Raw genomic sequence first — 26,215 nt, 5'->3', positions numbered from 1 at the left:
GCTAAAATTAAGGTTACAACTGCTCCATCCAAGACTTGTTTCTAAAAGTCACTCCAAATGCAATTTCATATTAAATTGGCCATGTAAGGTCACCCACATAACACAAACTAATGAAAAAGTCAGGAAACAGATGAAGAAAAACAAATAAAAACCCACAAAAAATCCCTTGTGAATTCCTCTTCTTTACTGTTAAATCTGTCAGATTGGTGAAGAAAAATTGTCAATTCTGGACTCAATTTTTTTAAATATGATTGTCACAGAGAAATGAAAACACAGCAAAATAAACTATACAAAGGCAAAGTAGAATAACAAAAAATATTTTACTAAAACATAAGATTTACAGGAGATTTTCCAGACAAGCCATACAAAATGGTCACAAGCTTTTTCTTGGAGGGATTTTTCTACACTTGACAGCAGAATCACTATAGTATTAGTGAAGGTGATGGATGTTTAATGTTCCCGTTTTTTGTTCAAACAATGAAGCTTGTCCATCTACAGCGTCTAAGTTAGACTGGGCTAGAGGGTATATTCTAAAATATAACTGGTTAGCTGCTTTTACCAATGCAATTAGCATCACCATAAAAAGGGAGGAGGAGCCCACAGAATTAAAACAAAAAGCCCCGCAGCTAACCCTGCCTACCTTCATTCACAGTGCTTATACTTAAACCATGACGGGAAAAATGATTAAAAGCAGAGATGTGCTGCTGCTTTCAAACAATTTCACAACAATCCAGATGATACTTCTAGCCTCTGCTCATGCGGTACAATAGTGAATTAGGACAAGACACAGATTTGCTAATGTGCATTTAATCACCAAAGGACTGAAGATGTCTGGGCTTTTATTCTGTAATGTTTCTAAGACTGTGTCCATTAAATGCAAACAAAAAAAGGAAGAGGTCTTGGCAGAACAGGAGAAGTGATGCACACTTGATGTTCAAAGCGCATTTAAATATTATTCATGGCATATAGCCTAGTCCATGCTCTGGCTGGAAAGAAAAAGAAACACATTTAAGAAAAGATGCAGTTTTCAGGCTTGATTAAAGTAATTTTAAATTCATATTCTTAAAGATCTCTTTTACAACACTGCTGCAAGCACACAAAATGTATCAGTTCTGAGATTTTTAAGTGCAATTTTGAATTCCAGCAGCTGTCAACTTTTATGTATTATAGAAGCAGTCTGACACTAGTGGATTCAAAAGTGAAGAGGCATAACATAGCAACTCTTGCATTCCACTATAGCCTGCAACAGATGCAATATCAGAGATGTGCTTTCCAGAACCTGTTAATCCATTCCTTAAGCCATAGAGGACAAGCAGTAGAATGCTCCTTCATTTTACCAGAACTCCAAATTAGACAGACTACCAAATTAGGACCATTAGACAGACTAGCATATTAGGACCATCAAAATCCAAGATCAAACAGTTCAATACAGTTTCTTCTTCTATCAGGCCCCGCAGAACTTAAAAATAGACCACTGCAGGCACATTCAGGGCACCTGGACTATGACTGTATGTAGTAATGTTTTGTTTCTTCAAGTTGCAGACATAAAACTAGAGGTCAGGCTTTACACACCATTCCTAAACCTAGAGAAAAAAAATCTAGAGTAAGCCATTCCTAAACCTAGAGAAAAAAAAAAAGTTAGAAGATACATCACCTGTTTCTATGGCTTGGGCTTCATTGGTCTTCCATTGCTCAGCTACATCATTTGCTAGTGGATCATCTGGATTGGGAGCACTTAACAAAGCCTGGATTGATAGCAGAACTGTACGAATCTGCAAAGCTGGGGACCATTTATCTGAAGAAACATTTATAGCACTATGAAACACCATATTCACCACAGTCTACAGAAATAGCAAGTTTTTCCAGATTAAAGAAGAAGCAAGATATTCTTTAAACACAAGAAAACTCTTTTTAGGGTCAACTTACAAACATCTGTATTTAATATGGTAAGAAGAAAGAAAACATAGTACCACTTACCTTTCAAAATATCTAAACATATTCTTCCCAGCTTGTCTACATTAGGATGGTAAATTTTGGTCATGAAACGTACTTTAGGAGCTGCCATTGGATATTCTTCTGGAAGGAATAGTTCAAGTTTAAATGTCCCACCCTCAAAGGGGGAATCCTGTGGACCTGCAATGACCACATGAAAATAGCGTGCGTTGCTTTCATCTGGCTCTGCTTTTATCCCAGGTACTGGCTCTGCCAGCAAGCGCTGGGTTTCCTACAAGAAAAGGAGACAATGAAACAAATAAAACCAATTTAAAATAAACATAGAAACCATAAGACCCATATAAACCATTTTAAAAGCAACAAGCATTCATTTAGCCTATATTCACAGAAACTGTGTTACATTCCTCAAAGTCAAAGAACATCTGCAGAAAGCAGATGAGGCAGGGGTAAACTGATACCCATCTCCTCTCAAATCCTCACCTGCTGTGTTTCTGTAACACACAGTAATAGATAACTCAGCTGCCTCGATTTTCTTAACTTTTGATTGAACTATTGCCAAGCTGCTGTGTTTTTCCTCAATATACTTAAAAGCACTTTAAAGAATACCACAATTAAAACACCAAAAGCATTTCCCATTCTACCTTAAATAAAAACTCCCATAAGTGAAAAGCCAAAGGGATTAATCACCCACAGAAAGTGTTCAAGGCTTACTCTTAACAAGACTGGACTGGTTTATTAAGCTGAACGTTTGTACTGGAATCAGATCCAACTTTGAAGAATTTAAAGTGCTACTCTTCTGCAACACTAAAGGTATATTTTAAGGATGTTTTATATATTTAGACATATAGGTGCATAAATAGCTTTGGTGTGAGCACGTTCAGCCTACATATACCCATGTTTAAAGTCACCATAACAGACAGCAGAAGACAGTCAAGATGTTCTGTAAACAGCAAAATAAGGGAAGGCCAGTCTCCTACAGGGACCTGGTTTCTTTGTTGCTCCATTCTTCCGCCAATCCCACTCAGGCACCAAGCTGTGAGCACAGCTAAGAGCTGCCCACCCTGCCAACGCACTGAGCAGACACACCAAGGCAGGTACATCCTCCTTTCCTCTGCTGCCTGCCTTCACAAGTCTTATGGGCACCATTCCACCTCTTATAAAAAAAAAGACCCCAAGGCCAAAATAGGCAAAAGGACACTAGGCAGGGACAAAAAACTCCTGCTAACGCCTCATTTCCTCACACAATTTTAGTCCCATTTCCTCTTTCCTTCTAAGAGTGCTTTTACTGTGTGCACTTAAATTTTTCACCACCTTTCTGTGTTGGCTTTCACAAAGAAAAATCATCCTGTTTCTACTGACAGAAGATGTCAACTTGTAGGTGTAACATTATTTCATTATTTCAATTTTATAGCATATTTATTCACATGTCTACAACAGCACTTCCAAGGATGGGGCATGCACAATTTCTCTGCACAACCTGTTCCATTACCTCACCACCCCCACAGTAAAGAATTTCTTCTTAACATCATATCTAAACCCACTCTCAGTTTGGAGCCATTTCTCTTGTCCTGTCAGTATGCACACCCTCATAGTCAGCCTCTCTCCAATACAGTAAGTCTCTATACAAGCACAAAGCACACAGATTACCTCTACTTAGCTAAATAAATTCTTCAAACCTAGCTGCACTGCTGCATTACTCTTGCAGAAATAAGCGTACACAGCATTAAGTGACATGGCTGTCCTGATGCAGTTAAATAACAACTCATTTTACAAAAACTGATCAATACTTAAAGAAGTAAAGTCATGGTAATTAATTCCAAAATCTAATTACTCATCTCTGAATTCTCAAGGTCCTACAAATTGTAATATAAAATTTATTACTATGTATATTTGCAAACGTAAACTAAATATAACTGGTGTGCTTCCTTGTTTCAGCTACATATTGTCTACTTATCTGAATATAACTGGTGTGCTTCCTTGTTGCAACTACATATTGTCTACTTATCTGCATAGACATTAGATGCCACTTACACACCTCACTGGCAGGCCATCCAAGCCTCTTAGAACTGTCTACATTTACTTCTGTGAGTATATTCATATTATAAGCATAACTTTATAACTTACTCATTTGTATTCTGCTGGCTATTTACTTGTACGCTAATTGTGTAGAAAAGCAGTCATAACAAATTCTGATAGTTTACATCCGATGGTATGAAAAGTCAGTAAGAAACTACAGATAACCCCTGAAATGCATAAACCACTTTCAGTTTGTTTCAGCAGGCTGTCAGTATGAGTGCTGCCTCAGGTAAATGGGACAGTTTGGGTTTCTGCCTGTGAAAGACCATATACTGTTGGACAGCTCTGGCAGAGGAAAGTGTCTTATGCTAAAGTAAACTAATGTGAGCCAACTGAAAACCTAAAAATGAGTAACTTACAGGAAAGACCAATTTTTAAACTTTTTCACAGCTGGACTTTGCCAGAGATGTGCTCGTAAGGAAACCGTGGCTTTGGTTCTGATGGGCACGCTCAAAGACTATTTTTTAATATTAAGGATAACACATTTCAATAGCTGGGCTGATCTCAGCAGTTCCCAGCTCCCCCTCAGTGACCCCAGTCCCTAGACTGCATCCCTAGTTATGCCAGGATGCTGACTGTAACGACACTGGGGAGCCAATCCTGGCTTAAAACAGCCCAGAACCAGCAGCTCTCTGGCAGCAGCAGCAGCACTTCCACCTGCCAGCAGATCCGAGGGAGCAGTCCTGGCTGCGAGCTGCACGTTCTGCCGCTAAAAACCACTCGTCAGTAAACACTGGGAGAGCCCAGAGATGAGAAAAACAATTCCTTCAGTGCAGGCACCCCGTAATGTCACCCATGTCACCCTGCTCAGAAAGCCCTTCGTGCCTCCACATTCTGTGACTGTGGTCACCCCGCTATAAACACCCCAGAAAAAGGGCTTGCCAAAAAGAGTGTTTGCGCTGCATGCAGCCACTGAGTACTGAGCCTCCTCTGAGCCCACAGGGGAACATTAATATTAGATGAAAATTCCAAAGAGCACACCTTGCTTCCTGCACTGCACACAGAGCTCCATCACTATCAGTGTCATTGAAGCTGTTTCCAAACACAAATGAGGATGAACACCTGTGAGGGAGCTGGCTGACACTCATCTTTCACACCTGCCAGGCTCCGCTGCAGCAGAGAGCAAGCACCGGGCTAAACTTCTCCAAAACACTCAAAATGAAAGGCCATGATCCCATGAACACATCACTGCCTTTGTGCAAAAGCTTCAGAAAACACTTTTTGTGCACAAGCTTCAGAAAACAGCTTTTTAGAGCTGTATAACACAGATAAGCTTGTTAGACTGCAATGAACATAGCAAAAATGCTGTTTATTGAGAAAATGTGCAGTGTTTGTACTTAAATACATCAATACTTCCTAAATTCTGACAATAAGTAAGGGGTTTGTCCTGCAATTATGAAGACATTAACAATAATATCTTAACTATATTTGGGGGGACATCATGGAAAAGGAACAAAAAGGGAGAAATTAATCAAAAAGTTACATTGTAAGGTCTAAGCATATAAAATGCTTAAATATACAACTAGGCCCAATTCTAAAGTAATTACAGGGACTCAATTTCCACATTTTAGGGTAAGAAGACAGTTGCAGACATGCTGATACTAAAATAAATTTGATTTGCCATAAAACTTGCAAAAATAAGTCATATTTGAGAAAAAATTGTGAGTATACAGGCAATGTTATGCACCTGGTCACAACATATGAACAGGTCAGGAAGCTGACCTGTTTATAGATTTTAATTCTTTTAAGTGTACATAACCAATTAAAAACCCTAAATAAACAAAACAAAAAGAAATATTAAAAAAATGGCCACTGCAAAAAATAACCACCTACCACCCTGTACATCACCCACGAGAGAATGAGGAGAGGTGGACAAAACAAGGAAATGTTGAACTACACATTGATCTTATTCTCTAATTGCCAGAGGACGGCTACCCAATGAAAATAAGTATCCCAAACACATTTAAATAAATAAATAAATGCTTAATTTCTGTTAATGAAACTTTTAATTTACCATCTTTATTAACTCATCAGGATGATTGAACACATGCAATACTTGACTTCCCACATTTTTTTAGGTGGACTTTCTTTTCTTACACCTTTTTAACTGAGGAAGTGAGTTTTATGCACTCTGTTACTTCCTCTTTTTCCCCCAAAACTGCCTTTAGACCCTTTGTCCAATTTCAACTGTTCTGTATGTTTTGTAAGCTGTCAATGGCTAAGGATAACCAAGCTCAGTGCTACTGGAGAGGAAGACATGAACAGCTCCAGCACTACCACTGCTGTTTGGCCAATTTATTCCAACCAAGTATAACCCTTGCCCAGCAAAAATCTCTGACAATAAGGATAAAAAGAGCTGAAACACACAAATACAAACACGCTAAAAAGGACAAATAATAAATTGAGAGAAAACTGGGTTTTGCAGTTCTGCTGCTCACAAAAAATGTTTTTACAACAGAACAGTTAATTTTGTCTCCAACAAGAATACAAACTCCCATCGAGTTCCCAAATTGTATTATGTAGTGGTTTTTATTAGCTCTCCTCTAGCATACTGAAGTTTCACAGAAGATATTTCAGCACATATTTTGAAAGCTCTAGAGCCTTCAGTGAAGTTTCCCATGCTGTCATAGGCAATTATCTGTCATATTCTGCAATGTTTTTAGATTGACACTTCTTCTCACTCCTGTATTTACTCCACTTTTTCCAATTCCAAGTAATGTAACAATTTCTATTGACTTAAATAAATTAATAAACCCAAAAAGATACATGCCAGTCCATACTTGAAAAAAACCACATCTGACAACCACAACTGGTTATGCCTCCCCCCTTTTTATGCCTTCCCTTTTTTATTTTTAATTAAGTGGTTAGAAAACACAGAAGTGTTGAAGGTGTTTTGACAAGCAAAAGCAAAGCTTTCCTTATTAACACAGGTGGCCTGAAGCAGAGTGACAGATGATACTGATGGCACAGATGGTGTAGCTGACATTCTGCACAGCTATTCTTCTATGAAGACATTAAATTGAAAACTAATTATACCTGAGGGGGAAGAAACCCTCAACCTGTTTTTACAGTAACATGTAAGGATAGGAAGCTGCAGGAAGAGAGAGCATTTGATCTTTAGAAGAGACCAGCAGAGCAGGAGGCAGGGGTGAGGGCTTTTGAGCTTGCCAAGACTAAGAGAAGCCACACAATGAGGAGAGATGGATCTGCAGGAGAGCTGGTTTCATTCATTCTTTGAGCTATTGCTTGGTTATTCTGCTTTCAGTCAAAGGGGGGAAAATGTTACTGAAAAGCAGACATAACCACCAGGATTCTCCTTGTTCACACATACAGAGTAAAACAGAGCACTTCTTTAAGGAAGTAAAGGCAACAGCCTAGAAGATGCTTCCATACAGACATACAGGAAAATCAACTGCTAATGAACATGGAGGTATGAGCAAGCATACAAAGGAGGAATCCATTACAAATATACTATTTCAATCACTTTCAGCCTTGTAGAAGTGTTTACAAAAGCCTCAAGCTGTCAAGGCCTTAGTCAAAACAACTAAAAAGATTTCTGTGTGCTACTCTTGAAAAACAAAAAGCTACTTCACAAGTCCTGCTTGCTATCAACAGACTAAGGCAGGACCAAAAAAATAACTACAAATAGATAGTGCCAAAATAAAAAAGCAGCAAATACCAGAATCAGAAGACTCGCGTATGCAAGTAATTGCAAAAAAACCCCAAAGGTTATTTCTTACCTACCAGCGTCACTGCAGCTGAACTGTAAAGCTTCTCTGTCTGACAGAGACTACTACAGTACTGAAGGAACAAATTTTGGCATGGCATTAGACAATTTTACAAGCTTCTTCATTGCTTTTTAGAAAGGAGAACTATTTTTTGCTTGGAAAAATAGTGCAATTCTGTTCCCTGTGCTATGGCAATAGTTAACCACCACAAATTTTACACTGCCTGCCAAGCAACATGGCTAAAACAGTTAGGAACAAATCAATATTGAACACCCACAAAATATGTGACCTTTAAAGCTACTGTGTGAATGCCACTAGAATTTAAGAGAAGCTTGCCTGTGAAGTCAGCACAAACTAGCTCAGAGAAGAAATCCAAGCTCCATATCTCTAGACAAATGTGCTTTGCTTAGTAATTGTTACCTGCATTTCATTTCCCTGATACTCCAGTTTTCTTATTTCACACTCAATATTACTGCTATGCAGATTACTTTAATAAATAAAACATGCTGCTTATTAGTCCACTAATACTATGGTCTCAGTGAGTGTTACAATTGAAGGAACACACTATTTTACAGAACGGTCTTCTGGACCACATTATCCTTTGATACCAGCTGTGAAATCACCTAGTGAGCTTTGTAAAATCCATTAGAACAAAGGTAGCTTAGAGAAATCACACCGCCTTACAGGGTCTGAATATTCTAAGGCGATAAATGATCAGCCACTGCAGAAACGAAAGAAAAAACCAAATTTGTGGTGCTTTTTCAGTTCAGCCTATTATGCACTTTCACTTTTGCCTATATAGCTATCTCTTGACTTCATGGTCTAACACAGCAAGTGCCCAATCTGAAAGAAAAGAAAAGAAAGGGGAAAAGTCATTCAAGAGAGAAGAGTCCCTGATGCAGTGCACCAGATGTTCCATGCAAACAGCTGTGCCAATAAAAAGCAGGGGGCAAACACATGCTCTCAGAAGGATGGGAGAAGATTCCTTTTGCTGAAAGGGCTGGTTTAGAGAGCTGGGACTGCAGTGTAACCACAGCAGGACACCAGTGTAACAGATTACTATTCTGTAACCAACCTAAAAAGGAAATGCAGAGCCTTCCCTCCTCATTCCAAAGGAAGAAGCTTAACTACCAACTAGGCTAATTTCAGTAACAGATGGTAAACTACTAAATTAAAAGTCTTCACCCATCTATAAAAGTCTTAAACACCAAAGACTCTGCATATCTATAACAGTTATCAAAAAACCTTTAATTACACTAAGACTATAGAGAAGCATCTTTATGGCTAGCAACTTTATGCTACTACCTTAAAAAGAAATAATATCATTCAGAGGCTGACATATCTGTGATAAAATTATTCTGAAACTTCAAAACACAAAACATTACTAAAGGTCTCTTACATAAAGAGAAAACACTGCAGGTCTTAAAGCTATTAAATATCTGAAATGGCACAATACCACATCATTATACAAAGTCTCAGGGGAATGATTCTTTATTCATATTTTCAGTAACACATTTAGTAGCTCAATTCTCTAAGCAGTAGTCAAGCAATTTTCCTTCCGTATCACACTCCTACAACTTTGTCAGGCCAAGGCAAGGTACAAGTCCTCTCTAATCTATGTCAGACACTGAGAAAGTGTAGGCAGAATCTACCCTTACTTGTAGGTTCAACTAACTCTCTTTATTCTGAACAGATCAGGGAATACAGATGATGGATGTGAACTTAATCTACAACAGGAATTACAGCTTAAGTGAGTGTCTATTGCTGCCAACTTGCCAGAAATTACCATTCTGCAAATCTACTGAGAAAGCACACCCTGACAGCATTCCCAATGCAACTCAGGAAAAGTGAGCTAGGTCTTCTTAACTAGATTAAAGATCTGATTGACAACATAAACACTCTGCTGCCATCCAGCAGAGGACAGGAACTTCCAATAGAAACCATGGAACAGCTGGCACTGGCTGTGGATAAAAGCATGTCCCACCAGTACAAATTAAAAAAATCTGCACACCCCTTGACAAGTTTCTTCCACAGGTGCTACAGGAGAAGGTCTCCAAACAGCCAGCTACCAAACTTTTTTAACCCTGGCCATTTACAAAGGGAACAATAGGATGCAATGCAACACTGTAGGAATAATCCCAAAATGGCAAAAAAAAAGCATTACTTGTAAAATTAAAAAGGCACCCCAACTGAAAGAAATCCACATCAGCTTACATTTTTTTTTTTTGTATTTGGTATGATCTAATTCAACTGCATTACCAACTGAGGACTTGTACAGGCTGTATGTATCAAGCTGCTGGCAGCAGAGGGGCTCCAGGGGTGACCTCTGTGAGGAGAGGCCAGGAGCTGTACCTCACCAGACACAGCCAGCTCCAAAAACGTGCCAAAGGACATGGGTGAATCCATCAGCCAAGCTGGTGGCACACCTGGGAAAATGTACTTAAGAAAGGACAGAAAACAGCACCACACAGAGAGAACTGCAAGGGGTAAAAAAAAAAAAAAAAAAAAGTGTGCAAAGCTAATGTGAACAAGAAGGTCAGAGAAGGACAGTAAGGACAAGCTCCAGGCACGGGTGCAAAGATTCCCTGCAGCCCATGAAGGACCACAGTGGAGCACACACCCACATTGTATCCCATGGAGTGGACCACTCCAGAGCACAGGAGAAGTGTGGAGACCAAGGAACAGCAGAGAGGAGCTGCTGTGGACTCACCATAAACCCCCATTCTCCACTCCCTTGCATCCATCAGGGACAGGCAAGTTGGGGAGCAAGGAGTGAAGGACTGAAGTTGAATACTGGAAAAGGGTGGCAAAGCTGCTGTTTTAATTTTGTCTTTGTTTCTCATCATCCAATTCTATCTTACCTGGAAGCAAATTAATTAATTAATGCATCCCAAGTGGAACCTGTTTTGCCATGATGATTATCAGTAAATGATCTCTCTTTGTCTTGTTTCCTTCTTATTTTTTCCCCCTGCCTGGTGGAGGTGGGGAGAGAGCATGGCTGGGTGAGCACCTGGCCAAGGTCAGCCCGCCTCACCATAAACCACACATTACTTTTGAATCTGTGTTTGAGATGTGGTATCCAGAACCACTTTTAGAGAGAATGCAGTAGGCAGTTTCTACTCCACAGATGACAGAAAATTAAGAATTTTTGAGAAAGAGATGACAGATTTAAAATTAAAACCACTAGCTCCATTTCCTGCTACAATTGAAATAATCAACACTTATCACTTGCAGGATATCACACATAACAATTTATGGGGAGAAAATGTGATGGGGAAAAAGAGAGATCTTTCAGTTTAACTGATTGCTCATCAGTTATTTCAGTATTTGCTTCCTAAGGGAGATCAGACATTTGCTGCCAAATCCTCCAGGAAGATTTCTAAAACAGATGAAAAGACACTACCAATAGCAAAAATCAAAGAGTTGTTGTTTGTTTTTTTTTTTAATTACACCTAAGTTCCACTATTTTTTAGTCATTGAGAGTGGAAGTCCTTTGTTTCATTCTTCACTGGCTGTTGAGTTTACAATTAAGTCAAATTGCTTTTCTACCCACCATTTCAGCATGGTTCTCAGTTCTTCTTGATTAACTTCACTCACATCTGTAACTACCTCCACCATTTCCTTTCCTCACAAAATGCAAGTGTGCCCAAATGGGAAGCTTTAATTTCTCAGCAGCAGTGCTGATTTGAACAGTCATCATTCCATATACTCCACTCATCAGCCCAAATGTTTGCGAAGTCAAATAACAGATGAGATCACAGAACTGATTTGGTTTAAGAAATAACCTTTACTGCAGAGTTCTGAGCCAAATCAGTTCCTCAGCCTAAGTTCACCTCAGTGGCACAAAAATTTTTGTGCCAGCACAGTCCAAGCTGAATCTGTTCATACAGTAAGGCTGTTCAATCTGAATGAGAATCACAGAACAGCCTGGGTTGGAAAGGACCTTAAAGACCACCTAGTGCAATTTTCTTGCCATGGGCAGAGACACCTCCCACTAGGTCAGATTGCTCAGAGCCCCATCCAACCTGGCCTTTAACACTTCCAGGGATGGAACATCCACAGCTTCACTGACCAAACTGTTCCAGTGCCTCACCACCCTCACAGTAAAGAATTTCTTCCTTACATCCAATATAAACCTGCCCTCTTGCAGTTTGAATCCACTCCCCTTGTCCTATCCCTCTATGCCCTTGTAAAAGTCCTTCTCCAGCTCTTTTGTAGGCCTACCTTGGGTACTGGGAGGCTGCTACAAGAATGAGCCAGATTGATCACTTCACAAACTTCTGGTTAAGCGACTAAGTGGTAACTTCTTCACTTTGTGCAGCTCTCTGCCAACAACAGAAGTACAATAACCAACTGCAGCATTTCAACTGAGACTACACACTCAGAGTAGAGTTATTGTAAGAGAATACATTTCTTTCATACTTTCATTTTGACCACAGGTAACCCTTGCCAGTTACCAGTGTCATTACCTTCCAACTACAGCCAACAGTCCAGATTCATTTTGGGGTACGAAATAGAGACTTCAGGCTTTAGTTAAAGCACTATATTGGCACAGTGACAAGTTATAATTACTTGCCAAATGACAATTCTTTCCTGTTTGACTGCGATAAAGGGGAAGATCACACTGATCTCCTTCACTGAGGAGTGATAAATTGCACACAAGAAGGTAAAAAAGCATGCATATTTTTGCTTTGATTTTTGAGGGGGAGGCAATAAGAAAAAGTGAAACTTATCAGTCAAAACTGTCTTTTACATATAGGGATAAAGCTGCCTCAGAAAACTACAAAGATTTAATTCAAAACTTAATATTGCATTACATCACATTTTGGCACAAATTCTTCCAGGGTCTATCAATTCATTAGCTACAGCTATGCAAAGAACCAGCTGTAACCAGCATTACTGAAAACAAATTGGTTACCTAAGCAGATGTCATATTGTCAGGGAGATTTAAGAATGTTTACATTAAAATTATATAACTGTAAAACAATTTCATTGAAGAAAATCTTCTGAAAATAACATTACCTTTTAGGACAAGGAAAAAAAGAATTAGCAGCAAAGCCCATTAAACTGCAAAGCAAGGTACAAACATCATAAATAGGAGGCTACACTTTGGTTCACAAAAGCCAGCCTCCACATGAATTCTCTCCCCTGCCATACAATCCCCAAGAGTCAGCATTCCACACGCCCCCACTTCCTGGGCTCATTACTGACTACTGTCTCTTGTACAGTAATTAATGCTTCTACCACCCTGTAGATTCCCAGACTCTAAAACTAGCCCCAACTGTATCCAACACCACCTCCCAAAAAAAAGGCAAGGAAACATGTTCAAAGTGTCAACATGTCAAAGGCATCAGCTATAAAAAAAAAAAAAAAAAAAAAAAAACAAAAAAAACCAAAAAACAGTGGTACAGTAGATTCAGAAAACATTATCTAGTATTCGACATACAGACAGTTGTCCAACAAATTGATACTACAGCTCTGCTAAGCAAGCACTGTGAATGAACTCTGGATTGCTCACAATCCTCTCACACGCTTCTGGCTCTCTAAATCCCATCATCACACAATTTTAACCACTGCAAAACCACTTGCAATGAGATGAACACAAATGTATTCCAAGTAACAGTGCCTTCCCAGAAGAAAAAGAGAAAAAAATCCCCAGAATCTACCCACTCTTGGAAGAAGACCTTGTAGCCAAGCAGCAACATGGAGAGGGGCATTTTAAGGTCAGCAGCACCTCCCCTGAGAATGACCTCATTCTCGAGTTTTCCACGGCAGATTACAGGATTTTGGAACTGCGAATCTGAGATCCTATGCAAATTCCTAAAGGATTATCTAAGTGATAGCACAGACAGAGCTTTTCACAGTGCATCTCCAGCTATTGTAAAGTAAAGCAGAACTGAATTCACTAAGCTAAGAGTGTAAACCACTCCTGCAGTTATCCTGATGAAGCACATTTGCTCTGGAGGCCTGCATTCATATACAGTGCAGAGTCAACAATCAAAGTGTGGTTAATGCACACTTAACTCATACTGAGCTTCTGCCCAAACGCTGTCTCTTACTGGGTGTGCATGGCAAGGGCCTGCTAGTGGGACAGGCCCACTGAGGTGCTTCTGTGAGAAGCTGCCAGAAGCTTCTTCCCCCATGCCCAACAGAGCCAGCAGCAGCCAGCTCCAAGACCTGCCCCTGGCCAAGGCTGAGCCCATCAGCAATGGTGGTAGCACCTCTGAGGTAGTAATATATTTAAGAAAGGGAAAAAACCCCACAACCTGGGCAGCAGGACAAAGAAAAGAGATTATGTGAGAACACCAACTCTGCAGAACCAAGGTCAGCGCAGAAGGAGAGGGAGGAGGTGCTCCAGGTATGGGGGCAGAGACTCCCCTGCAGCCCATGGATGGCCCCATGCTGGAGCACGTGGATGTGCCCATAGGAGACTGGGACCCCATGGGAAGCCTAGAGTGGAGCAAGCTCCCGGCAGGTCGTGGTGAGAGAGAAATGCTGGAGCAGGTTTGCTGGCACAAGGTGTGACCCATGTGAACTTGTGACCCACACTGAAGCACTCTGATCCTGAAGGAATGCACGCTGTGGACAGGACCCACAGTGCAGGAGTTCACAAAGACTGTCGCCTGTGGGAAGGACTTACGTTGGAGAAGTTCATGGAGGGACCTCATGCTGGAGCAGGCAGAGTACAGAGAGTTCTGCCCCTAAGCAGGATGGAGCATCAGTGAAAACGTGTATGCACTCAACACAACCCCCACTTCCCATTCCCCTGCACTGCTGAGGGGTAGGAGAGAGGAAAATCAGGAATGAAGTTGAGCCCAGGAAGAATGGTGAGGTGGGGGAAAGCCGTTTTAAGATTTGGGTTTCATTTCTCATTAATCTACTAGGTTTCGATAGGTAATAAATGATATTAATTTCCCCAAGTCAAGTCTGTTCTGCCCAGGACTGCAATGGGTGAGTGATCCCTCCCTGTGATTCTCCCGACCCAGGAACCTTTGGTTGTACTTTCTCTCCCCAGCTCAGATGAGGGGAGGGATAGAGTGGTGTCCAGCCAGGGTCAATCCACCACACCATCTATGCAAAATTTGCATCTTGCTTTTCACTATTAATTCACCAGTCATAAGTAACTTTAAAAATGTGATTTTGTTTTGTACTATTACACAAAACAAATTTTGGTGATACTCTGAAAGCCATCTAAACATTAACAGACATATTACAGTATAAAATAACTGCATACAAATGTAAAGCAATAAGAACCCATTGGTTTACTATAGGTTTGTGCCTTGAAGTTGCTCAAGATGGTCCAAACAGGATTATTGCCTCTGTCTGGGTTATTTGCTGGGGTTTTCCTCAGTTTTTATTCTACAGAGTCTACAGAAATCTTCTTTAAGGAAAAGGTTGTGAAAAGCACCAGTGTCCTCTGAAAGATCTGTTATTAAGACACCACATTTTCTTTTTAGACTAGACCTAACTGGAAGGTTTTCTCATCCTCTGGGCCTGAGCCTTTTTCTCAGCTTCCCTCCCCTGCCTGACAAAGCAGCTGTCCTGCCAAGCTGCAGCTCCCAGTACCTGCCTGCACGCTCCTCCCACTATCCCAGCCAGCCCAGACCACACCGCCCACCTGGCAAGAAGACTCAGGGAGGGCTGCAAAACAGCACCTGTACCATCCTTCTGCACCTGGGGGCAGGGGGAGGCAGGAGCAGGGAGAAAATGGTTTTGAGAAGGGTACAAAAACACCTCTGAAAATTCCCAAAATCTTCACTCTTCTATCAAATTTTAAGTTATCCACCAGATTCAAATGGCATACAAGATGCAAAGAGACATTACATTCTCTGATAAATGTCAAGGAGCAGCATTCTTCAGAAGTAATGTTTTCTGTGCCTAACCACCATCCAAAGAAATACAAAACACCACAAAAAGGTATTAGGTTTACCTCAAGTCTTTGTTATTTATTTTTTTTTTATTCAGGAAATAAAAAAGTGGTCAGACATGTCACAGAAATCAAAAAGCAGCAGTGACTTAAATTTTCATGTGGAGACAGAAGTCCATGCCTCAAAAATCCAAAGCTTTCAAGAAAAAGTAAGAAACTTCAAGTTGGCCGCCAGTAACACTTTTAAAGAACTTCTAGAAAGTTCCAGTTGCAGACTAAATGCCTGATTTATACAGGAAAAAAACCTCAAATATATAAGGCTGATTATACTGGCCTCTACTATAGAATGCTCTAAGAGCCTAGCATCACACACACCAAGTGAATCTCCATAAAACCTCCCAGAAATTTTACATTTCGAAGCAGCATTTTGTAGCTAGCAATCCAAATGTTCTCAGAGTTTCAAAAAATACAGCAAGCAGGAGTTCACTGCAGATAATGGAAATAGCTTCACACAGTAAATAGCAAGGAATGCATATCTCAGACAACACCACAGTATTGTGCAGGGGAGGAAATCAAAGCCTCTGTAATTTAACACTGATAAATTCATTAGAAAAAAAAAAATCTGAAGTAGCCTCAGCTACGGCTTCAGATGGTTACTCCATGCTAGGAGCAGCTGCAGTGATTGTAACAGAAGCGTTAATAACAACTGGCTACAGTCAACTTAGAGACCTGTGCATCAAATCATGAATGATGAGATCACTGCAGCAATGAAAACAGCAGAGAAAAAAGCCCTTTAAAAGATGATATGGGACAATATTATCCATTCCATTCACATACTCTGACTGCACTTGACACAGCAATGAGGTGGATTGAATGTCAGCCAAGAAAAAAATTCAGATGCAATTCAATTCCTTACTCGACTGGAGGTACGTGACTTTGCAACATGGGAAAGAATCACTGTAATAAGTGCTTGAAAGTAAAAGTCACTGGGCTTATTTATTGTCTGTTGCAAAGGCTCACCTTTTAATACTGGAAATAGTCACTTTTTGGAAAGAAGTTTACAGCATAAAAACCACACATCTGTGACATGTGCCAATAACACATTTTAATTTTATCTTACATTAACAGTTTTTTTTGGTCAAGATGATTCTCATAGGACCCTCGGTGTTGAACTACTGAAGAAAACAAAAATACCTCTTCTCTATTCACAAGACACAAGGTTTTCCAATTCTGATTACATCTTCAAAGATTCAAAACTACATCAATGTCTTCTACTCACCATTTGTAACATGCTAACAGTCATAATTCTAAAGCAAGTAATCTTTTGAACTTACAGACCATTCCCACACATGCTTTATTAAAGTCCATTTCTAAGTAATCTGAGGACAGCAAATTGGGAATAATTCTGTATGTTCTGCAACAACTGCTTTACAACACCCCTACTGTCACCTTTTCATTGACTTTGAAGAAAGTATTGGAAACATAAACAGAGCTCTTGCCACTGCAAGGAAAGCTCCTGCTCTCCTCCTGGGCTGGAGGACAGCCTGCGCAGAGCAGAGGTGCAGGCTGAGGAGCACAGGGCTGCAAGTCAACCTGAGCCCGGCCATCTGCCAGCAGTCGCTCAAGACAGGGAATGCCAACTGCTTCTGGAGCGGCCAGCCAGGCTCAGGCCTTCATTACAATCCAAATACACTCTCCTAGCCCCAAGCAGCCGTCCATGGTCTCTCCTGGATGACAACACAAAGGCGGCATGTGGCAAAAAGGGAGAAAGGTCTTTTCCTAAAAGTATCTGCGCCATTTCATTATCATTAAATTTACTACTGCACGTAGCATGAAGATTTAATTTTCTTTACTGGAGTGATTTTACCGTTACTCAGCTATTTCCTATCTCTCTCTTCCATTTCTTTTCCTGATCTTTCAAATACTCACTAGCAACTGAGTTCACTCCCTCCTCTCCCTCTAAGGCATCCAGAATAGGAAATTTAACATTAAAGTCAAAATTGGCATGACAATCCTCACTGAAGACTCCTGAAGATTTTAGCAGGCATATTTCTGGGACTGCACCTCTGCAGCTGTGATATTTCAAGATATGACTTTGCACATTTTTGAGGCTGTAGTAACTAGTCAGACTCAAGTCCTAGATCATAGGCACATGTGGCAACCTAAGGCACGCACAGCACAGGAGCTGAAGAGCTGATCATCTAACACAACCAAGCCAAGATTTAATAACTCTAGGCTGGCTGCAGACAACTCCAATGAAAATGGAAATACCCAACCCATCATATGTCTAAGGGGGATCCTTCATAGAAAATCTGGACTTTCTAGGACTCTTTTTAGCCCTTCATCTTTCTTCTTCAAGAGGAAAAGAAACAGTCCCACATCACCACACATCTTTGAAGTGAGTTGTGTAAATTGTACCAGCGTTTTTTTCTAGAAAAGCATAAGAAAGCAAAAGTACCAAGAAAAAAATTTACGCTCTAGCAGAAGTAGGTGCACTTCTCGATTGTATTCTGGGGAGGTGTCAAGAGCAATGAAAATTTAACGCAGACACCAGCCTCATGACTGAGCTCGTACTGCAACCCTGTGATAAACACCAGTTCCACTGTATTATGAATCACTGCTCCCTATCACACCTGAAATACATTCAGATTAGCATACTGTGCACTCAGGCAGCTGGCTAGGTGTCAAAATCTGTAAGATTTGCCTTCTTTAATTTTACTGCTTACAATTCTGAGCACTAATCGTAGTTTAGCTCTGCTTCACAGAAGATAAATGCTACTTCTGCCTTATTTTACCTCATCATCTCTATCAGTTACTTGATAACTTGACTTTTAGATGAAATAACTGTACTTTTTTATCCACTATTGAACACTTAATAAATTCATTTATTTACAATGGTTACCAACCGAGAGAGCTCCACAGTGTTAAAAACTAACATCCACTCACAGTAACAAGTTATGAGGATGCTGTCATTTCCTGTGAGGGCTAACAAACCTTACTGGAATCGTCTAATAACTTTTGTAAAGAGAATGATCACCCACTCGAGGGCTTCCTTTCGCACCATTACAAATTGAGTAGGAGACAGCAGCACAGCAGGAGCACCCACGCGAGCTACAGGAGCGAGCTATGTTTTCATAGCTTGCAAGACAGTTACCTGTATCTCCAGTAAGTGACCAAAAATTACTTATGCCTTAAGCTGGAACTGAATTCGCAGGATCTGCTGAAAGTACCCCAAAGTTAAGAACGCTTGCAAAGCTGGGCAAATCAAAGTGGAAACATGATACCGAACGGCCAGCACGGCACGTTAATGGGTAAGGGCCGACAGCTCCGAGCAAGTGCAGCAGTAACCAGGCTGTCCCAGCGTGTACCACCGGTGCCGGTGTCCCTGTGGCCCAGGCCCACTGCTCGCCGTGCCTTGTCCCTCACTGCACAAGAGGAAACCGCGCACGGCGCCACCGCCGCCCTCCCCCGGCCCAAGCACGCCGAGAGCTGCGCGGGGAAGCCGGGGGCTGGCAGAAGCCCCCGGTGAGGAGCCGCAGGGCGGGCAGAATGGAGGGGGGTGTGCCCGGTGTCCTTCGAGCTCCGGACCCCGGGGGGCGCGCAGATACCAGCGCCCGGCAGCACCGGGGGCCGAGGGGCGCCGCCGCCGCCCGGGCAGTCGCCGCAAAGGGCGCGGGCCCGCGCCCGCCGGGAGGGCCCAGCCGCTCCCGCCGCCCGCGCACGCCGACACAGCGGGCGGGGGGGCCCCGCGGCGGCGGGGGGAAGCGGCGGGGGCGCGGGCGGGGCGGCAGCGAGGCGCCCCTCGCCCGGCAGGGGCGGGAGGAGGCCGGGGAGGCGGCCCTGCCCTAGCGCGGCCCTGCTCCCGGGCACCGGAAGCGGCGGCCGGCGCGGCGCAGCGCTGCCCCGAGCGCGGGAGCCCGGCCCGGCGCGCCCGGCGCTCCCGGCGGGGCATGGCGGAGCGGCGCGCGGCGGGCCGGGCGCGCGGCCGTACCTTGATGATCCTGCGGGGCAGCCCGGCCATCTTGTCTCGTCGGTGCAGGCTCGGGGCGCGCCTCCGCTCGGGGCGCGCGCACGGCCGGAAAGACCCGCGCCGCGCTTCCTGCGGCACCGCCCTGCGCGCGTGACGCCGGGAAATGTAGGATAAAGGGATCGGCGCGCGGGGTCAGCGCCCGGCACGGCACAATGGAGCCGGCGTCAGGGGCTGTTGTGCGCTGTCCGCGCCAAACGGCTGCCCGGCCCTGACTGTTAGCTGCCGTGAGAGTCCCTGACCCTGCCGCAAGGGTAGCTTAGAACACCAGCACCTAAAGGACAAGGCGATCCTGATAGAGTCCAGCAAAGGGCCACAAAGGCAATGAGGGCTCTGGCACCTCTCTAACGAGGAGAGACTGGGAGCTGGGCCTGTTCAGTCTAGAGAGGAAAAGCCTGAAAAGGGATCTCATCAATACATAAAAATATTTCAAGGGTGGGTTTTAAGAGAATAGAGGCAGACTTTTCAATGGTGCCCAGCAACTGGACAAAGAGCAATGGCCATAAAATAAAACACGAGAAGTTCCATCTCAACATGAGGAAGAACTTGAGGTGGAGGGTGGCAGAGTACTGGAACAGGCTGCCTGGGGAGGTTGTGGAGTCTCCTCTCTGGAGACATTGAAAATCCACCTGGACATGTTCCTGTGTCACCTGCTCCTGGTGACCCTGCCTTGGCAAGGAGAGTTGGAAATAGGATCTTCCAGCCTAACAATTCTGTGGTTTTTGTCTCAATAACACCTGATTAGTGAACCTCCTTCCTTTTCAGTAGAAAGAGGAATATTGTAAACATTGGAGTATAACTACTGCATGAACATACTAGGACATTACTACAGCTTCATAGTAATAGTAACGTCTAAGAATGTGCATCATTATTTATGGGAAATAAAAGCACAGAAAATTGAACTAATTTCCCATAGGTTACTAAGCAGGCCAGCAGCACAGCCAGGAATAGAACCCTATGTGCATATGATTCCCTGTCAAGTGTTTTCTTCCAGTTTGAAACAGGATATAATTTCTGTGTACTCTGGTAGAAAGTAAAGTTCTCTGGCAATGGCAATTCTAGGAGTAACAGTCCATGACTCCAACCCTTATTTAGATATCAAAGCATCTTCACTGGGCCATACCCTCAAAACAAAAGTAATTGGAAAATTATGTATTTTCTTACAGTGCATGCTAAATTACTTCTCTTTCTTTGTTTCTGCCTTCACACCCCCCCCCCCCTTTTTTTTTTCTCTTTTACACTTCTCACAGAAGATTGTCCATTCAAGGACTGGCATACATGGAAGAAAACACGGGCCAAAAGTTCCTTGAAAGTCTGTGAGACACAACAACAGAGTGAAGCACAATTGGCTCAAATAAATGCTCATCAGTCTTGAATTCAGTGGTCCCTTTCAAGAGTCGTAGACCAGGAACCTTGCATCAGTCAGAAGCAGCAGCAAGTCACTCTGGCTTATTATGTTTAGACATCTTTTGTTGCACAACAAGTGGTCTGTCACATCCTGGGAGTTTTCATTATACCTCTCCTTCTGGCTTCTTTTATGAAAGGGCTTTTGAAGTCCACTTGATCAGGAGATGGCAGTAAACAAAAACATTGATTTCTGTTGTTATATCTACAAAGATTTAGATTGTTCCTCTAAGCCATTTTAGCTCCCAGAAGGACTGCTGCAGAGATCTCTGAGTACCCATATTGGGCTGAAAAAGCCATCCAAGCTGGCTACTCCAGAATAGCAACTGTAGACTGTCGCTTGTAGTCCCCATTCAAATGGGCATTCATTCATTCCTATAGCCCAACTCCAGCAAGGCCTGCCTCCACAGTGGTTATTGAGTGTGTAGTTTCATGTCAAGGGCACACTACTTTTTATTTGCATTGCTGTTAAAGAGGACTGCTGCCTTCCTCCTATGCCACACACTGCTGTTCCCTCAGCTCACACCATGATCTCACCTAAGATGAGCTGATCAAAAGCACAAATGGTTCCTTGGTGAGCTGCTGTGAACCACAGACAGCTACACAGCTGTACAGGTGAGGCATAAAAAAGGACGAGAACTCATGCCTGAGGGTGTGAGAAAGGGACACTCTATAGTTCCCTGCATTAGGGGTAGTGTGAAACCATGTACTTGAGGTTATGTTAAACCAAACAGCTGAGTCAATCTCTTAAAAAGAGCGTTTCTTTCTTCCCTTCCCATCTCACTCCTACCTTCCTTCCTTCCACATGGCATTTTCCCCACTGTTCATTCTGCTGAGCTGATGCAGTACACTAACTTGGCAGAAAAACAGGCATTCAGTCTAGCCTCATGCTGGACTGGTGAATTGGTTAGTCTTACAGTGGGTTCTGGCAAGGCCCAGACAATAAAAGGTAGTGGGAGTGAAATTGTACCTGTAGTGTCCATGACTAATTAACTCAGCTTTGGATGCCCCTCAGCCTTTTGGAGAAGCTGCAGGCAGCAGTGAGGTCCTGCTGCCTTTCCCTGTATTCCTGATCCACTCTTGTCATTGGTATGTATCTACTGAGGCATAGGGGGTTGTTGTTGGGGGTTGTTTTGGGCTAAGTTACCCTTCTGACCAGCTCACTGCGGCATCAGAGGTGGCACAAGAGAAGCAGCAGGAAGCAGGGTGAGATGGTGCAGGTGTAGGACCATCCCCTCCTGCAGCAGTGACCTGTTCTGTTGGCTGATCTTGGCCCACTGCACAGGCCAGGATGGAGAGCACAGTACTCCTCCCACAAATCTGTTGATTATCACACCATTGCTGGGATTACAGTGGTTCCAAGAACAAAGCTAGGCAACCACCTTACTCACCAACAGGGTTGTACAATGCTACTATAGGCAGGGAAGGTAAGAAGTAATTGCAATTAGGCAATTAATACACCCAGAACAATTCAATATAGCTGCTGACCATCTTCCTGTGACAACTTCTGCTGTCATCGAGTTACCATCGAATTACTCACTGAGTGGGTGCATCCAGGCCAGCTGAGCCTGTGGCTGACTAATCTTATTTCCTCCTCCTAGCCCTCTTTGCAATCTTAGAGAAGTTTTACTGTAATTACAACTCTCTTTCAAACCCCAGATTCTTTATTTTTGCATAAAAGCATTTCTATATTTTTACCAAGTATTGTAGAAAATCTGTTCTACAGCAAAAACCAGATGGATGTATGTACACAAGCAGAATAAATATTCACATTAAATCCACATTTTATATTAAAAATGCTCAGTAAATCCCAGAGTAATGTCACAAGAGTTGCTATGATGCCTGTGTACATAGGGGGAAACTAAGGCACAGAAGTGCAGTGTTTTTCATTTAGCAGTAATTTAAAGTGTCATTGGACAATTTCAGAATTATCTGAACTGGCAGGGCTGGGTGAAACTGTACTGAGAGAAGGAAAAAAACCCACCAGTTATATGTTTTACCAACTTACAACATCAAAATGGGATGCTATGAGTAGGAGCCTTCATTGTAGCAAATAATTTTTGATTTTCGTTAAGTGGCTGCTTGAGTAGAGACAGTGTTGTTTCCTTGAACTATGGTAATCAACACAAATTATTTAGGCTGCATATGACTGCTGAGGCACTGTAGTCTTGTCATCTGTTATTTACAGTTGCAGCTTCCTCCTTATCGGTAACAGGATGGAGCAGTGATGAGATGGTGTGAGATATGCTAAAGCATAAGGAGGGCCTACTGACATAAGCCTTGATGTTTACTCTGGGTGTTTACAGACTGGCTTAAAATAGAAATCTGTCTGTCTACAACATAACTTGAGAAAAATTGAGAATTAAGACCATAACTAAACTACAGTGTCTCATTAGAAATTCGATTTTTACATTTACAGGATATCCTCATAGAAATTAAGAGACAGCATTTAAGGAGTGGAGACCCATCCATCCCCATTGTTAAGACACAACCTTTGCAATGAAACACATCCATCCCTTCACAAGTTCAGGTCCACTTCTAGGTATGATTGTGTAGTACCTTGCCAGTTTAAAAGGAAGCCAAATGCTTATTCCTAGGAATATTTTGAAACCTTGTGGTTTCTATGAAAACAATAAATGTGTATTATATTCAGTTTGCCAATGATCTAGCCTGAATGATTTTCCTAAGAAGCAATTTCCTAAATATGTCACTGCAGCAAAAGAGCTAGAACAGCCAGGTCCTAATTTTCCATTTCTCAGAAGGGCTGTCTGTGTGTGTGTGTGTGCAACTGCTCACACAAAACCCACGCCAGTGCAGATGATATCTCTGATTTATAACTTGTTCATCTAAAACAGAGCCAACCAACACAGTGCTGCCCTCATCACTACATAGTGTCTGCAGCCTAACTATAGCTCAGCCATCTGATCAGCTGGAGATTTCCTGGAGAAGTTTGTAATTGACTGTTGGAGTAAGAGCAGGTTGATGGTTTATCTTCAGTAAGAGAGCAACCTAGAAACAAAACTTCCCAGGTTTCCAGAGACAGGAAGTCCCAGAGGTCTGGAACTCAGCAGCAGTGCCTCCATCGTATCTCCAGAGGAAACAGAAAGAACAATCTTCCTGCTGAGCGAATACAGACTGAGCGACTCTCCCCTTTGCTGTCTACAAGCTGCTGAGGCAGGCAAGGGCCTTGGCAGTTATTAATAACCCCATCTCCAGACATGCTGGAGAAGTGTGCAGTCACGCTTCTGAGCTGTCCTTAAGCAATTCCCATCTCCCTTTGGAAAGCTGTAATCTGTCAGAACATGCTGCTAAGAATATACTTGCAGAACATTATGCGTCAGGGAGGGGGTAGACCTCATCTACTATCTCCTAAAAATCTTTTTATAGAAACTACCTAAAAATAGCCTGGAAGCCTAACAGGGTATGTGGTTCAGCTTTTAAAAAAATAAAAATAAAAGTTCTGTGGTACTTTCAATTGCAACTTTTCAGAACTAGGATTTAAGTTACAAGATTTGTCATTACAGGGATGTTCTAAAAGTGCACATTGCCAGAATAAGAACCTTACAGAAAAAAGTATGTCATTCAAAACAAGCAGTACAGACTGTAGCTTCAAATTAAAGCTTTTGTTGATCTTTACCATCTCGTTAATGAATTAGCTTCTTAGCTATTAACAACTCAATAATATCCAGCCTATAATATCCCATCATTAGGAGACTTGTTGGTCACATTCATCAGGAACATTGGAAACTCTACTTTTTCAAACTCATGTCTGAGGAGAGCGCACGTATCTGCAAGTGTGTGTCTGTATGCAGTCCTCAGGAAGTACAAATGGCATTAAAGAGTAAAAAATTGTCTTTATTAAAGCAACTAAATTGATGTAGGAAACAGTAATGTAGGAGCACCACAGAAGTCTTATATTGTAATCATGACTGGTATACTCAAGCATATCAAGTTTTAGTATTTTGTATTGGGAGACAATTTCTAAGGGGCTAGGGAGGTTTTTATTTTTTTTTAAGAAGGTACAGCTCCATATAGAAAAGATTTTTAAAAAGTGTCTTGCACTGGAGAAAGAAACAGGTGAAATTTACAGTGGTCTTCAGTTGTGAAGGGAGTTAATTTCAAGTTTTCCAGTGCACAGCAAAGGATTTTTGTCTCCTGCATGGGTGAACAATGTCCTTTTGAGAAAACAACTAAGAATCAGAGTTGTCAACCACAGTCATCATCATCCCTGAGTTTAGGCAATCTTTTAAAGAAGCTATGACAATTAAATCATAAGCATCTTCAAGAAAAGTCAGAGAAGCCTTAATTTTACTTAGTATTTCCTAGGAAGGAAATGAAGGCTTAATGTACTTCTCAGAGGTTCACACACAAACACTCACAAGTAGCACACATTGCATTTGCATACAGGTGTGTCACACTGCAGCTGACCAGAAGAAAGTGGAGAATTCTGAGCAGTTCCCATCCTGAAAATACTGAAATAACTCTGCCTACCCCCACTATGCTTATGGACAAAATATTCCTGAAGCTCACTCTTTAAATGAAAATTCATTCCTTTCTTTTAATTTCCAGAGTGCATTTTTTTCAGACAGTTTATTGCCATTTTTTTTCAGCACTGTCCTTGAGTTTAAAATCCTCAAAGCATTTTATTTGTCCATCAGTAGAACCGCTGTCTTGCTTGTATTGGATGTTTGCTTCATTGTATAGGATGCTGCCCTCATCCTATATAGCACAAGGATTTCCTTGTGGGAATCATAAGCTAGTACACAGCAGAAAATAGATAGAACTGTGTTCCTTCTGTTTGGTGCATGAGCCCAGATCAGATGCCTCTGTATCTGCACACAGAAACTTGCTGGAATTACAAAATGAGTTTATCTCCACAAATCTGGAGGAGCTTTGTAGGGGAGATGTGATTTCTCACCTTGGTTGCATCTCTCTAAGTAGTATGTAAAACATTTTGGCCCATCTGTGCTCCCTTTTTCTATGGCGTAATGAATCTAATATTGCAAGGAGACTCAAAATGGGGGTCTTCCATCTTCCTTCGTATAGAAAAATACTCAAGAAGAAACCTTTGTCAGTGCTACTGGGAGTGATCAGCTCCTGACTACTGATTTCTGGCTATACTTCTGCTATACTGCTGGAAGTTATCAGTGTAGCTACACT

At 42.0% G+C, this 26,215-nt stretch overlaps 1 protein-coding gene across 1 annotated transcript; it reads right to left on the bottom strand.

Annotated features, from left to right (window-relative positions):
* Nucleotides 1-301: 301 nt before the first annotated feature.
* On the bottom strand, nucleotides 302-19,712 carry UBE2N (ubiquitin conjugating enzyme E2 N). Its single transcript, XM_063154905.1, has 4 exons — nucleotides 19,616-19,712; nucleotides 1,978-2,224; nucleotides 1,655-1,795; nucleotides 302-986 (listed from the first exon to the last, which is right to left on the bottom strand). Exons 1-4 carry the CDS (start codon nucleotides 19,643-19,645, stop codon nucleotides 946-948), a joined length of 459 nt encoding a protein of 152 aa, XP_063010975.1. The 5' UTR covers nucleotides 19,646-19,712; the 3' UTR covers nucleotides 302-945.
* Nucleotides 19,713-26,215: the final 6,503 nt, after the last annotated feature.

This window comes from Melospiza melodia, chromosome 4 (genome assembly GCF_035770615.1).
Source record: "Melospiza melodia melodia isolate bMelMel2 chromosome 4, bMelMel2.pri, whole genome shotgun sequence".
Taxonomy (NCBI): domain Eukaryota; kingdom Metazoa; phylum Chordata; class Aves; order Passeriformes; family Passerellidae; genus Melospiza; species Melospiza melodia.
Note: the sequence above shows the minus strand (reverse complement) of the source record. Positions and strands in the feature narration are given on the sequence as shown.

Coding starts and splice junctions, on each gene's coding strand:
- UBE2N (XM_063154905.1), bottom strand. CDS start 19,645: ATGGCCGGGCTGCCCCGCAGGATCATCAAG. Junction 1,796..1,977: donor ATGTTTAGATATTTTGAAAG/GTAAGTGGTACT, acceptor ATGTTTCTTCAG/ATAAATGGTCCCCAGCTTTG. Junction 987..1,654: donor AGCCCAAGCCATAGAAACAG/GTGATGTATCTT, acceptor TTTTCTTTCCAG/CCAGAGCATGGACTAGGCTA.